The sequence below is a fragment of the Pseudopodoces humilis genome, chromosome 9, assembly GCF_049639895.1.
Source record: "Pseudopodoces humilis isolate 2021_Gansu_Grassland_sample_001 chromosome 9, ASM4963989v1, whole genome shotgun sequence".
Lineage (NCBI taxonomy): Eukaryota > Metazoa > Chordata > Aves > Passeriformes > Paridae > Pseudopodoces > Pseudopodoces humilis.
Genome location: NC_142208.1, coordinates 23,362,933 through 23,374,823, shown reverse-complemented (window position 1 = coordinate 23,374,823; position 11,891 = coordinate 23,362,933). Strand labels below are relative to the sequence as shown.

Here is an 11,891-nt window from a genome sequence, read left to right as displayed (position 1 = left end):
CCGGTCTCCTCGCTCGGGCGTAGGAGGGGATCCGGTGTCCCCAGCGCCCCCCAGAGCGCCGCAGAGCAGAGAGAGCAAATATGGGACTTGTCCCGGGGCCGAAAGACGCGGGGGGAGGGTGTAGGGAGTGGGTGTGGGCATGGCAGGCAGGCAAAATGCTGATGTCCCACCGGACCCGCTGCCGAAGGTACGGGGACAGTGGGAGGCCAAGAGCTGCTGGGACGCGCGGCGCTGCCCGACAGCCTTTCTGAGTGTCGCGATACAAGGGAGCGGTCGCGATACGGCCGTGAATGTTTAATGTTTACTGCGGGGGGCGGGTGGGAAAGACGGTGTGACATGCGGAGGAAACGAGGAGGGCTCTGTGTCACCTCTGTCCCTCAAGCCCGGCGGTCCCTGGTGTGCCCCGGGCTGGGGGCGGGCGGGCAGCGGCCCTGTACAGGGGCCTTTCCGGGGAGCGGAGGAGAGAGGCTGCGATTCCTGCCCCAACCCCAGAATCGGGAAGAAAAAGCCTTTCCTTTCAGCAGAGACTCATGCATCAAACTTCAATTTTCCGGACGATTGAATTAGTGATTTTTTTTCTCCTGAACTAAAATACACTTAAGTCTTTGGGATTAATTACCACGTTCTGGTCCCTCAGACTGTAGTATTAGTTATCGTTGCCATATTCGACATCAGCTCTGACACCTCATAAAATAAGGAACTGAATTTCACTGACTCAACCTGCTTCAACCCTGTTGGATAATTCAGAAGGGGGCTTTATTCTCCGTCTGGGAGCCCTGTGTGAAGTGAACAAGATCAAATATGGATCTTCTTCACCCCCCCCAGGAAAAAAAAAAAAAAAAAAAGCAAGCTTAACTCCCCCCCGCAAACACTAAACAGTGGCTTTTCCAAGCAGACAACAACCCCCACCGCCTCCTCCCCTCCCGCTCCCTTCACACCTCCAAACGAAATCTAAGGCAGTGTCAAGTTTGGGGATGAAGAATGGGTATGGCAGGGGCGGGAGGATGGGCGGGAGGGAGCGGGGGACACGCAGGAGGGCATGTCCGGCTCCTGCGTTTGAGAACTGGGGTTTCTGCCGGGGAGGGAACAGCGGTGGTCGAGATGCGGGCTGGACCGACACCCTCGGGAGCCGCCGCGTCCGCGTTGCCCCTGCCCGCACCTGCCTGCGCTCGGTGCCCGAGCCCGCCCCGACCGGGGGACACGGGGCAGCGCTGCCCCCGACGGGGCGGGTGATGAGGGACCTTCGGGCCTCCAACTCGCTTCCGCAAGGCGCTTCCACGTTTCCGCGCACCCTTTTGCCAATTGCTCGTTTTCACCTCTTATTTTTCCTGTCGGGAATCACATGGGAAAGGCCTCTCTCTCCCCCTGCCCCATGCCCACCATTTCACAGGGCGAACCTCGGTGAGCCGGTGCCCAAGGCACGGAGCACCGGGCGGGGGGTGAGAAGCTCCGAAACGCTGCGGGTTTCCCCGGGGTGGGAAACGGGAGGGACTCTGCCCCCGGCTTGTGAATCCGTGCAGGAAGTACGGGGGGCAGGTTGAAGGCCAGACAAGGAGACCGCTGCTCCAGGTGTCCCCGGACAGGAAGTTCCAGCTGGGGGTCTCGGCCCATCTCCCTCCTTCTCCGGGACAGCCCTGGACACGGAGAAGAGCGGCCGGCGGCCCCTGGTTCGACAAGGCAGATCCGGAGATCCCTAATTTGGGGTAAATCTGGGAATCTGGGGCGGGCACAAGGGGTTCCATGCCGCGTCCTTGGCAGCAGCCTTCCTAATGGGCCGGGAAGGGCTGCGGCTGGGTCAGCCCAGAGGGCACGATTCAGCGCTGTCACCGCGTCCCTATTGCTGCTGCGGGGGGGAAAAAAAGCCCCAAACCAACCGACAAATAAACAACAGTCCCACTCCCACACCCACCCATCCCCTCCGAAAAAAAAAAAAAAAAAGACAAACCAGAAAAAAACCGTACAAACCAACAAAAACCAAACAAACCACTGAAAAAAAAAAAGTATTGTGTCTAAAATTCGAAGGAGAGGAAACCCCGAGCAATAGATCTATTCAGGTAGGTGATCCCAGGGAACGGCGCATTTCAAATTGGACGACGGGCAAAAAACGAAGGGCACAAGCCAGAGCTTCATTTTTAAGCTAAAAAAAAAAAATCTTTTGTTCACCAAAACGCAGGTTAAACAGCCAAAATCCCAGTTATTTGGAAATGGGGGTGGGGGGTGGGGGGCTAGCCAAATTAACAGGCTACAAATCTTCAGGAGGAGCCTTTATTTACTAACCCGCCCCAGCCACGTGTGGTAAACTTCTGCGGGTGCAAGGCGGCCCGACATCTCTTCTCTTTGCACTCAGAAGTCAATAGATCAGAAACTCAAATTAACTCCCAGCCTATTTTCCATACACCCAGACACTTTTTTCTTTTTTTTTTTATTTCTTGGTTATAGTGAATTGTACTGTTTGCAGCCTCATTAAATCCATTCCAAGACAAAAGAATAAAAGACTGGGGGGAGGGAGGGGACAGGAGAGGAGGGGGAACAGGAGAGGGAATGGGGGGAAAAAAAAAACAGATAAAGAAAACAAATAAAGCCCTTTAACTAGATCTTCACATAAATGTCACAGTTTCTCAGCATTTACGATTTCCCTGTTTAGCATAAAAACACTTAAGGACAAGATTGAAGGCTTTCCGAGAGATCTGGACAGAAGTCAAAGCTATCATTCGGAGGTAAAAAAAAAAAAAAAAAAAAAGAAAAAAAAAAAGAAAAAGAAAAAGGAAAAAAGAAAAAAGAGGGGATGGCGGAGTGGGGGCTGGAGGTGGCGGAAAACAAGTGCTCTTCCAAATAATACTAAAGGAAAGTGAATTTCATTGTAATTCATAGGCTTGTTCCAAATACCAAGAGAGAAAGAAAAAAGAATAGAAGCGCACAGATGCCCCGACGAAGGGAGAACAGCTCTGCTCCCATTGTTGTGGAGTTAAACAGTGGAAGGGAGGGTTAACCTAATCCATCAAATTGTCTGGAAATTGTGAAGAAAATTCAAAAACCATATGGTCTCCAAGCGCTCGCCTTCTCTCTGCTGTGGAGGGGCACGCTTGTTTCAGCATGGCGAACCGCAGGAGGCTGTATATGCTCCATTGTCGCTTGTCACTTCAGAGAAGAGGGCTCATTTGTCCCCAGTTTTCATGCTTTACGCTAAAAATTACAACCCCATCCATTCTCAAAGAGGAGAAAGATTTATTTAGCCTCGGAGAAACTGGACCAAAAAAAAAAAATCCAACCCACAAACCAACCCCGTCTTATATGGACTTCTCTGCCGACTCCACCACTGTACACCAGATTTGCCTTTCTCACATAAATTTTGCAAAGAATAGGGAGAAACACACGTTGCTCGACTCCAAAGGCAAGTCACGCTGCCAAGAGAAAACACATTCACCAGAGCTTTAATTTTGGCTGGAAAAAATATTGAAAAAATGATCGGGAAAAAAAAAAACCAAACAGGAGGGAGGAAATTAAAAGAAAAAAGAATTAAAGGGAGGAAAAGAAACATTTTCCATCCCCATGTCCTCGTGGCAGCTTTTGCCCAGGAGGGTCGGCTTGGCCCGCCGGGCGGAGGGAAGCTCCCCCCGCGGCACACCCCGCTCCTTTTGTCCAAATCGCTGATAACTCCTTGCTCCCGCTCGCATTTCTTTTCTCTATTATTTTTTTTTTTTTCTCTGCCCCTCTTTTCCCCCTCCAATTTCAGGCTGGAAGTGCCCTGCTGACAGCGGGAGGATCCCGGGGTCCCAGTGGTCCCGCTCGCCCCTTCGCTCTCCCGCCGCCGCCTCGCATCCCCCGCTCCCGGGAAGCGCTGCCCGCACCTCCGCCCTTATCGATGCTCCGCGCTTTTCCTTTGCTAAACTCTGCCTGGCGTTAGACTTAGAAAAAAGAAATTAAATAATAATATTGGTCTCGCTCGTGTGCTCCTTTCCCGTAATTTTTCCAGCAGGTACTGCTCCAAGAGTAACTTTAAATGCAAAAGGGATGGGACATCCCTGTGGGGGAAAAGTCTGGTGTAGCCTCGGACCAGCGGGGTGTTTTTTCAGTCACAAATGAAGGACGTTAAAAGTATATTAAAATGGTAAAGATTTTATTGTATCGGAAAAAAGGAACTATCTGTACAATTCTAAGAGACAGTAAATAAAGCGACATTGTCCCTATCGGAACTTAAATAGCAGGCCTTTTAAAATTTGTACAATTCAAACAAAAACAGGTCTTAAATCTGTACATTTTTTTTTTAATTTATAGTGTAATATTTAAATGTATTGATTTTGGGATTTGTCCTTTTTTGTTTCCATAGCATGCAAAAAATTCTAAAAAGAGTAAAAAATAATTCTAGGATTTTTTTAAATTTTTCTTTTTTTTTGTTTTGTTACCACCTTCATATCAAAAATACGAAAGGCAGCTTTTTAATAAAAGCACAACAATAGCAGAAAATGGTAAAAATAGCTTTTAATTGGTAAAATGAGGCAGAAATTGCATTGGAGACAAATCTCTATGCTCTAGGAAAAAAAGAAAGTATATATTTTTCAACTTGCATTATAACCCAGCCCCAAGTTCCTAAGATTGCGAAAGAAAAAATATTTTTGAAAGAAAAAAAATTTAGTTCGTGCACATCTGAAACATGCAAGGAAAGGAAAGCGGCTAATTTTTTGCTGTTGCCGTTTTAAGCCTAACTTAAATCTTCTCTAAAGCGGTTTGTTTCGGAAGTCTTTGAAAACAACTGCTTTCCCAAACATCTGTTGGAAGCCAGGTTTATTCCAAGGTTATGCGTCTTCCTTATAGATAAAACAATCATCACTGATAGCTATTAAAAAAAAATAATCAAAACCTCAAAAAGAAGGGGGAAGGAAAAAAAATCCAATATATACGTTTAAATATTTATACAGAAGCCGTCCGTAATTGCACCGTTCCGAAGATGTGGCAGGCGGAGGGATCTCGACTCTACCCTAAATTCATCGGGGGTGTGTGTCTGTGGTGGGGTTCTATTGCTTATTGCTCCGACCGAGGGGAGCAGCCGCCCCGCCGCGCTGCCGGGGCCGGGATGGGGACCGAGGGTGCCGGTTTGGAGCTGACGGGATGGGGGGGGGGGGGACATGGCGGGGGGGACGCCGGCCTCCCCTCAGTCATCCACGTCGATCTCCACGTCCTCCTCCTCCTCCTCCTCCTCCTCCTCGCTGTCCCGGCGGCTGCGGGGCCGCTCCGTGGGGGGCGAGGCGGGGCGGGGCGGCGGCGGAGCGCCGGGCTCCCGGGCGGCGGCGGGGGGCGGCGGGGACCCGGGCCGTGCCTTGCCCCTTCCCTCGGCGCTGGGCTCCAGCTCGGCCAAGGCCACGATGTCCACGGCGGGGTTGGGGCCCAGCTTTTTGGCCGATTCCACGTCGGCCTTCATCTCCTCCAGGTCTCTCTTGAGCTTGGCGCGGCGGTTCTGGAACCAGGTGATGACCTGGGCGTTGGTGAGCCCCAGCTGCTGGGCGATCTGGTCCCGGTCCGCCGGCGACAAGTATTTTTGGTAGAGGAACCGCTTCTCCAGCTCGTAGATCTGGTGGTTGGTGAAGGCCGTCCGCGACTTCCGACGCTTCTTCGGCGTTTGCCGCTGCCCGAAGATGGTCATCCCGTCCCGGCCTGCCGACGAGCCGCCAGATTGTCCCCGGTTTCCCGTGTCCACCCCGACCCGAGCCCCCAGACCCCACACCCCTGCCCCGTCGGTATCTGGAGGGAGCGGGGCAGAGCCCCTTCTCCCGCGCCCCGAAGGCCACGGGGGGAGGATGCTGCCGGGTACCGGCCGCCCAGGGACCCCCATCCCACCCCATGCGACACCCTGGTAGATGGCGGGTGACGAGGAGAGAAGAAAAAAACAGGCCGTGGGGAGGAGCGGGGCACCCACCCTTTGGAGGACTCCCCTACTCTGAGAGGTGCTTACCTTCGGCCGCCTGCAGCACGCTGACTTCCAGCCCCTTGAAGGTCTTGCTGGCCAGCTCTTCCAGGGCGCAGAGGGGCGACGTCTGGGAAAGCAGCGCCCGGCCGGAGAGGGGCAGCCCGGCCGGGGGGTGCTTCTCGGCGGCGGAGAGGAGGTGGGCCGTTCCGCAGAGGGTGTAACTCCTCCGCACCGAGGGCTTGTTGAGGATGTCCTCGATACTGAAGGGTGTGAGGGGCTTGTTGGAGTTGGCCGGCGGTGGGAGGTGATCCAAGGGGCTCCTCCGCCGTTCTTCCCCCGAGGAGGGCTTGGGCTCTTCTTTGGAAGTCATGGTGGGGCCGGGCTGCACGGGGCTGCCTTCCCCACCCGCGACGGGGATGCGCTGCCGCGGGGAGAAGCCCCCGGCGGGACCGCGGGGTGACGGCGGCGAAGACAGCGAGCAAAAGTTGAAGCCCACCTCCAACTCCGGCGGAGGAGCCCCGGGTCCTCCCGGGGAGAGCCACGTCGGGCGGCGGGCCGGGCGGGCAGGGCGGCGGGCGGGCGCGGAGCGGAGCTGCCGTCGGTCCCTCGCCGAGAGGTGGTCCTGCCGTACCTCTTGTCCCAGGGTTTTGGGTCGGAGATTTCCCCCCCTCCTCTCTGTCTCCTCTCTCTCTCTCTCTCTCTCTCTCTCTCCCTCACCCTCTCCCTGTCTCTCCTCTTTCTTTCTCTTTCTAGCTGCTATTTTAAGAAACACCCCAAATCACAGCACTTTCCCTGCCCCCCACCCCAAGCGAATACCCACCCCAAAATTATTTTTAAAAATAATTAAAAAAAAAAAAAAAAGAAAAAGAAAAAGCAGACTTCGCCGAGGGGAAGAGCAGCCCTCGCACCGAGACCTCGGACCAGGGGGAAAGAAGCGAGAAGAGATGGGGTAATTGACTATTGCTAACAAGTTATTGTTGATTGGGAGGTAATCAATTATCTTCAATGACACTTTTCGCCCTCTCTCTCTCTCTCTCTTTCTCTCTCTCTCTCTCTGTCCAATGCAGGCTTTTGCAAGTTCGGAGACCCATTAATTAGGAGGCGGTATGGAGGTGGAGCCCAGTTGAATTATAATGCTGAATGCACTTGTCATATTCTGGCCCTGCTATTTGTTTGGACATATATATTTTTAAATTACATTACAAACCAGGCTTTATTGCATCAGGATAATACAGTATAGTGAAAAATAATAATAAGCGAAAACAAAACAAACCGAAAAATATCCGGCTGTATCTTTTTTTTCTTGCCCCCAAGATTTTTTTTGTTTTTCCTTCTGTTTCTCCCTCCTGCTAATTTCTGCTACCAGGTTATTCAAAATGTCTCTCTCCAGCTCTACCCAGAGCAGTTTGATTTTTTTTATTTTTTTATTTTTTTTTTTTTTTAATGAGGGGAAGAAGGGGAGAGCCTGGTTCCAGGTAAGGCAGACCTTTCCTTTCAAATAAAACCCGAAGGTTTCCGCCGAATTTGTCGTGCTCCTCTTTCCCAGCGCCCTGTGTCGGAGCGTGCTGCGGGGGCCGGGGAGGGAGCAGGGCCCCCCGGTGTCGGGAGAGCCCACGGAGGGATTGCGTGGCGGGCTGCGGGCCGGGAGCCCTTCGGAGATGTCGGAGGCTTCTTGGGCTCCGGTGGCGCCGGGTGGTCCTGGCCGGGAGCAGCGCGGGGGGAAAGAGTCGGGGAGGGCCGGTTTCTAGCCCGAGTCCTTTTGCTGCGAGCCCACGGGCGGCTCTGGAGAGGGGCAGGGGTGGCGGGAGTTGCCGTGCCCCACACTCTCGGGGAACCCGGCCCCGCTCGGCTCTCCGCGGGGCCAGGCCAGCTCCTTAGTATTTCAGCGCGGATCACCGTCCCGCTTCTGTCTCGCTGTTCCGCAGGGACGGAGACAAAGCCCAGAGCCGGGGTGAACAGCTTGGCCCCCACTGCGGGCGTGAACACCTCACGGTCCCCGGGGACAGCCCGGCAGGGACACGAGCCGCGGGCCGGGCCGGGACTGGACGGGACGGGCGGTGGCTGAAGGGGCGGTGGGGCAGGAAGAGAGGCAGGGGCTTGGATCCGGCCCCAACTTTCCCTCCTCACCTTGAGGGCCAAGAGGAGGACGGCTGGCAGCTCCCAGGCCGCTAGGTACCAAACAAGCACAAAAGAAGCAAATGGCTCCTCTCCTTAAAGCGCCCTCTTCCCATTTTTTATAGCTCTCTGGGAGTCTCTTTATGCAGTGACCTATTTTTAAAGGCCTATATTGGGTTATTCATCATATCAAATACTGCGAGGAGATGGGGGGAGTCGGTCGGGGGGGAGCGAATTACACTGATTCTAAATCGCCCGGCTTCTTTGCTTTGCTAGGTGGATTATTTGCTTCGCTTTGCTTGGGTTTTATGAAGTGATTTAAACATATTTTAACCAATTAGAGACTTTCCTCCTCTCCCTTGTGTCCCTTCGCATTGTTTTCCAGCGTGGCGTTTTATGTCAGGATCCAGGTTTTATTGAGAACTCAGCCCGGGTGCTGGTGTTATAATTACAGAAATAAGATTTAAAAAAAAAATAAAAAAGGGAGGGGGGGTTGGGGAAACGAAAGAAAAATAGCTTCGTTCCTGGGTGCGAGTTTGGGCGGGCTGGTGGGTGTATGGGATGCTCTTAGGTGCAGCCGGTTACCGGCTGCAGCCTTTCCAGCAGAGCAGAGTGTGGACACGGGAGCAACTTACGCCCCTGTCTCTGGAACAGCCCGTTTGGCTCAGGGCACGAGCAAAAGTGCTTCAGACACAGCGAAATCCTGCACACCATTTTGGATTCCCTGTTGTCCCCCCAGCCTGTGTCTCCCCTCTCTTCCTAAGCGGGAGGACAAGGCTTTAAGAGCACCCTACTTTTTTTTTCTTTTGGCTCCCCGATAGGGGCAGAGCCTGGGGAAGGACGGACAGCAGCCTCAGTACAGACTTCCCGACACAGAGGGCCCTTCCTCGTTTTCTTGGGCCGCTCCCTGGCAGGGCATAGCCGAGTTCATGATTTGCATGAGTAGCTCAGCTCGGTGGCTCCAGGCCTGTAGCCTGCCCTTGTGCCCAGCGTCCCTCCCCACATAGCACCTTACTGAGAAAAAGGGTGATTGAGAGGGAAGGGGGCAGAACCCGGCCCCCTTTTCCGAGTACCCCGGCTCTCGGTGGTTGTCCCGGCGGGCTCCGATCGACCCCTATCCGCTGTGCTCTAGGCTGCCCGGTGCTGCCTTTGGCGGATTTGGGCTCGTTTGTTCTGCGCTCACTTTTCCTTTGCAACCGCTGCATCTCCCTCCCCGCAAAAGACTCCCTCTCTGCCACCAGGGGTGGGCTGGGCTGCCCCCAGCCCGGCTTAGGGAGAGAGCTCTTCATCCCCCCTCCTCATCCTTCGGAATTTAATGATTTTAATTTTCTTTTTTGGCAGCCCGTTTGTCCCCCAGCCCCGAATTAGGGACCCTCAGTGCCCTCCGGCGTGTCCCATTGCATCTTACTGCCCTCGGAGGGCCCCGAGAGCAAGGGAGCCCAGGGGACAGCCGGGGGCCTGCTCCAGCCACCGCCACGGAACTTCGCATCCCGCAGGGCTCCTCTGTCCGTCCCGCCGGGAGGCAGCTGCTAGTCGTGTGTCCCAGCTTTGAGGTCGTTTGGGGAAGAACACCCTCATCCAACGCTCTCCCCCCCGCCCCCCGCTTCTGCCTGCTACAGCCCCTCTGAGTGAGACCTGGAACTGACCTACTCCTGGTGCAGGCAGAAGTTTGAGTCGTGTTCCCGGCAGAGAGGCGGGGGAAGCAGGGCTAAGGGGTACGGCGGCCCTTGGATGTCCCGGGGGATGGATGAGGGCTTCCCCCGAAACCTTTGGGGAAGTGTCGCTCCCGGTGCCTGCCTTCCACCGTGGAAGAAAAGCGAATAAAGCTGCGGCGTTTCCTCTTCGCAGAGGGGAAAACTGCCGCCGAATCCAGAACTAGTCGTGAGTGGGGACACACAAAAAAAAAAAAAAAAAAAAGAAAAGAAAAAAAAATTCTCTGGCTACGGGTAGCATCTTTGAAAGCCTCTCCCCTTGCCGTCTCCAGAACCGTATTTCGGGGTGTCGACATAGCTGCCCTCCCCGGAACAGTCCCGGGCCTGGCGGGCAGCAGCAGGACGCTCCCGGGGCTGCCCGGCTCTGGCTGTGTGCGGTCCGCTCCTGTCCAGGAAAATGTCACAGGAATATAATTAAAGCAGGCGGCATATATCATTCAAGTGTTGATCACCAAAGTAACTGCGTACAAATGACACCTCCTTTCCCGGCATAGCTGAGCCGTGCATGGCTCCCAGCTATGTCTGCCTAGTTTAAGTGGTCTAAACACTTTACCACTCCCTGTTAGCAGCGTGGAGAGGGGCAAAACTCCGTGCCCTCGAGCTGGTAGGTAGTCTTGGGCACAGCATCTCTCAAAGACCGGGAGGGCCAGCCGGGAACCTAAGAAATAGCTGGTTTAGTCTTCAAACAGCCCTCCAAGTTTGGAGCTACGAGCGTTGAGGGGAGGAGAGGCCCCGATGGGACCCGAGGTGAAGGACGGAGGACGGAGAGCCACGGCGGGGTCTGTGGTCCCTGTCCCAGTCCACTATTGAAAAACGGTCTGTAAAAGGCACCTACAGGTATCCCCTGATCCCATCGCCGCCGGGCACTGCTCGGCATTGCTCTCTTTGGAAAACAACTGTCCCTAGCTGGGCGCCCGTCGGCTCCCAGCTGTGATGGGGAGGGGACGCCGGGGTACCGGGGAATGCTGTGGGGTTGGGGAGAAGCTCCCCAGCAGAGCCCATTCCTGGAGCTCGTTGTACAGTTATCGGCCGACCCTTCCTTCCCTCGTAACCACCTCTCTGCAGAGGAAGAAACTTCTCTGCACTAAAAATAAATGCGACCCGAGTGCTCGCATCCGGCCTGGGAGCCGGGGTCAGAGGCAAGGAGCCCGGCCTGGCCCGGCCCGGCTGGGACACATGTGGCCCAATAAAAGCCCCGAACTTTCCCCGGCAAAGATGGAGAAGTCGCTGTTCCCTCGGAGATCTTGGGCCGCGGGACCAGGACCTGAACGGGGCCGACCAGGGACGAAATCCGCGGGCCCAGAAACCCGCCCAGGTGCGGGACGCGAGGAGCAGCCCCCCTCGGGCAGACGGGCGGTGCGCTGCCCAGCTCCCCGACTTCTCCTGGGGATTTTCGTTTGCAAACCAGCTCTAGGGGCGACTCAGCAGCGCCGAGACCAGCGGAGCTGCAGAGTCCGTTCACTTTCTGCCCACCCCTGGGGCCGATTTGTTCCCCCCAGCAAAGTCCCCGCACAGTGGAGCTGGCGCGGCGTTGCTCGCACCACTCTCGCTGTCCTGCTGTGGGGCCGGGAGAGGGGGGGGACCTCAATTTGGGGAGGTCCCTGACCCGCTGTAAGCGGGCATGCTCTTGGGCTTGAGTAAAGGGTATAGGGGAGCTCGTCTCCCCCACAAGCCGTTTTAGAGCACAAGGGAAAGGAACGACCGGGGTGGAACAACACCTCCAGCCAGCTCATCACCCTGCGTGGGGTCCCAGGGAGCATTTCCCAGAGGGAGAAACGCGGGGGTGCCCCCATCCCAAATGTCCCGTATCAGTACGTTGTCGCTCCTCTTAGCACAGCCGGGGGACCTTCCCGTCCCACCACTCCCGGTGAATTTTAGGGATTCCTTGGGGTTTGTTGGGGCTAGAGAACCAGTCTGCGTTGATGGCTCCCCAGCCAGACCCCCGTGTTTCCCCCGTAGCCGTTCCAGGAGCTCCCGTGGGAGAAGGGTCAATAGGAGTGTCTGAACGTATTTAGTCTTTTACATTCCAGTATTTTATTTTCTAGGCCAAGAAATCCAGTAGGACTCAAGCTCCCTGGGAAAAACAGTCGGGACGTGCCTGTCCCAGCTCCAGGCAAGGCGAGACCTTGATTTTTATCAATTCCTAGTTATCACTGGGTCAC

The 11,891-nt window shown here is 55.0% G+C and overlaps 1 protein-coding gene and 1 long non-coding RNA gene across 2 annotated transcripts; one reads left to right on the top strand and one right to left on the bottom strand.

The window, feature by feature from the left end:
* The first annotated feature begins 1,566 nt into the window (after nucleotides 1–1,566).
* On the top strand, nucleotides 1,567–3,871 carry LOC148183794 (uncharacterized). Its single transcript, XR_015773190.1, has 3 exons — nucleotides 1,567–1,703; nucleotides 2,645–2,717; nucleotides 3,734–3,871. It is a non-coding gene; the product is annotated as an uncharacterized LOC148183794 (long non-coding RNA).
* Nucleotides 3,872–5,149: 1,278 nt separating this feature from the next.
* LBX1 (ladybird homeobox 1) lies at nucleotides 5,150–6,647 on the bottom strand. The gene is made up of 2 exons (XM_005520690.3): nucleotides 5,948–6,647; nucleotides 5,150–5,649 (listed from the first exon to the last, which is right to left on the bottom strand). The coding sequence occupies exons 1-2, from the start codon at nucleotides 6,270–6,272 to the stop codon at nucleotides 5,150–5,152; spliced, it is 825 nt and encodes a 274-aa protein (XP_005520747.1). The 5' UTR covers nucleotides 6,273–6,647.
* Nucleotides 6,648–11,891: the final 5,244 nt, after the last annotated feature.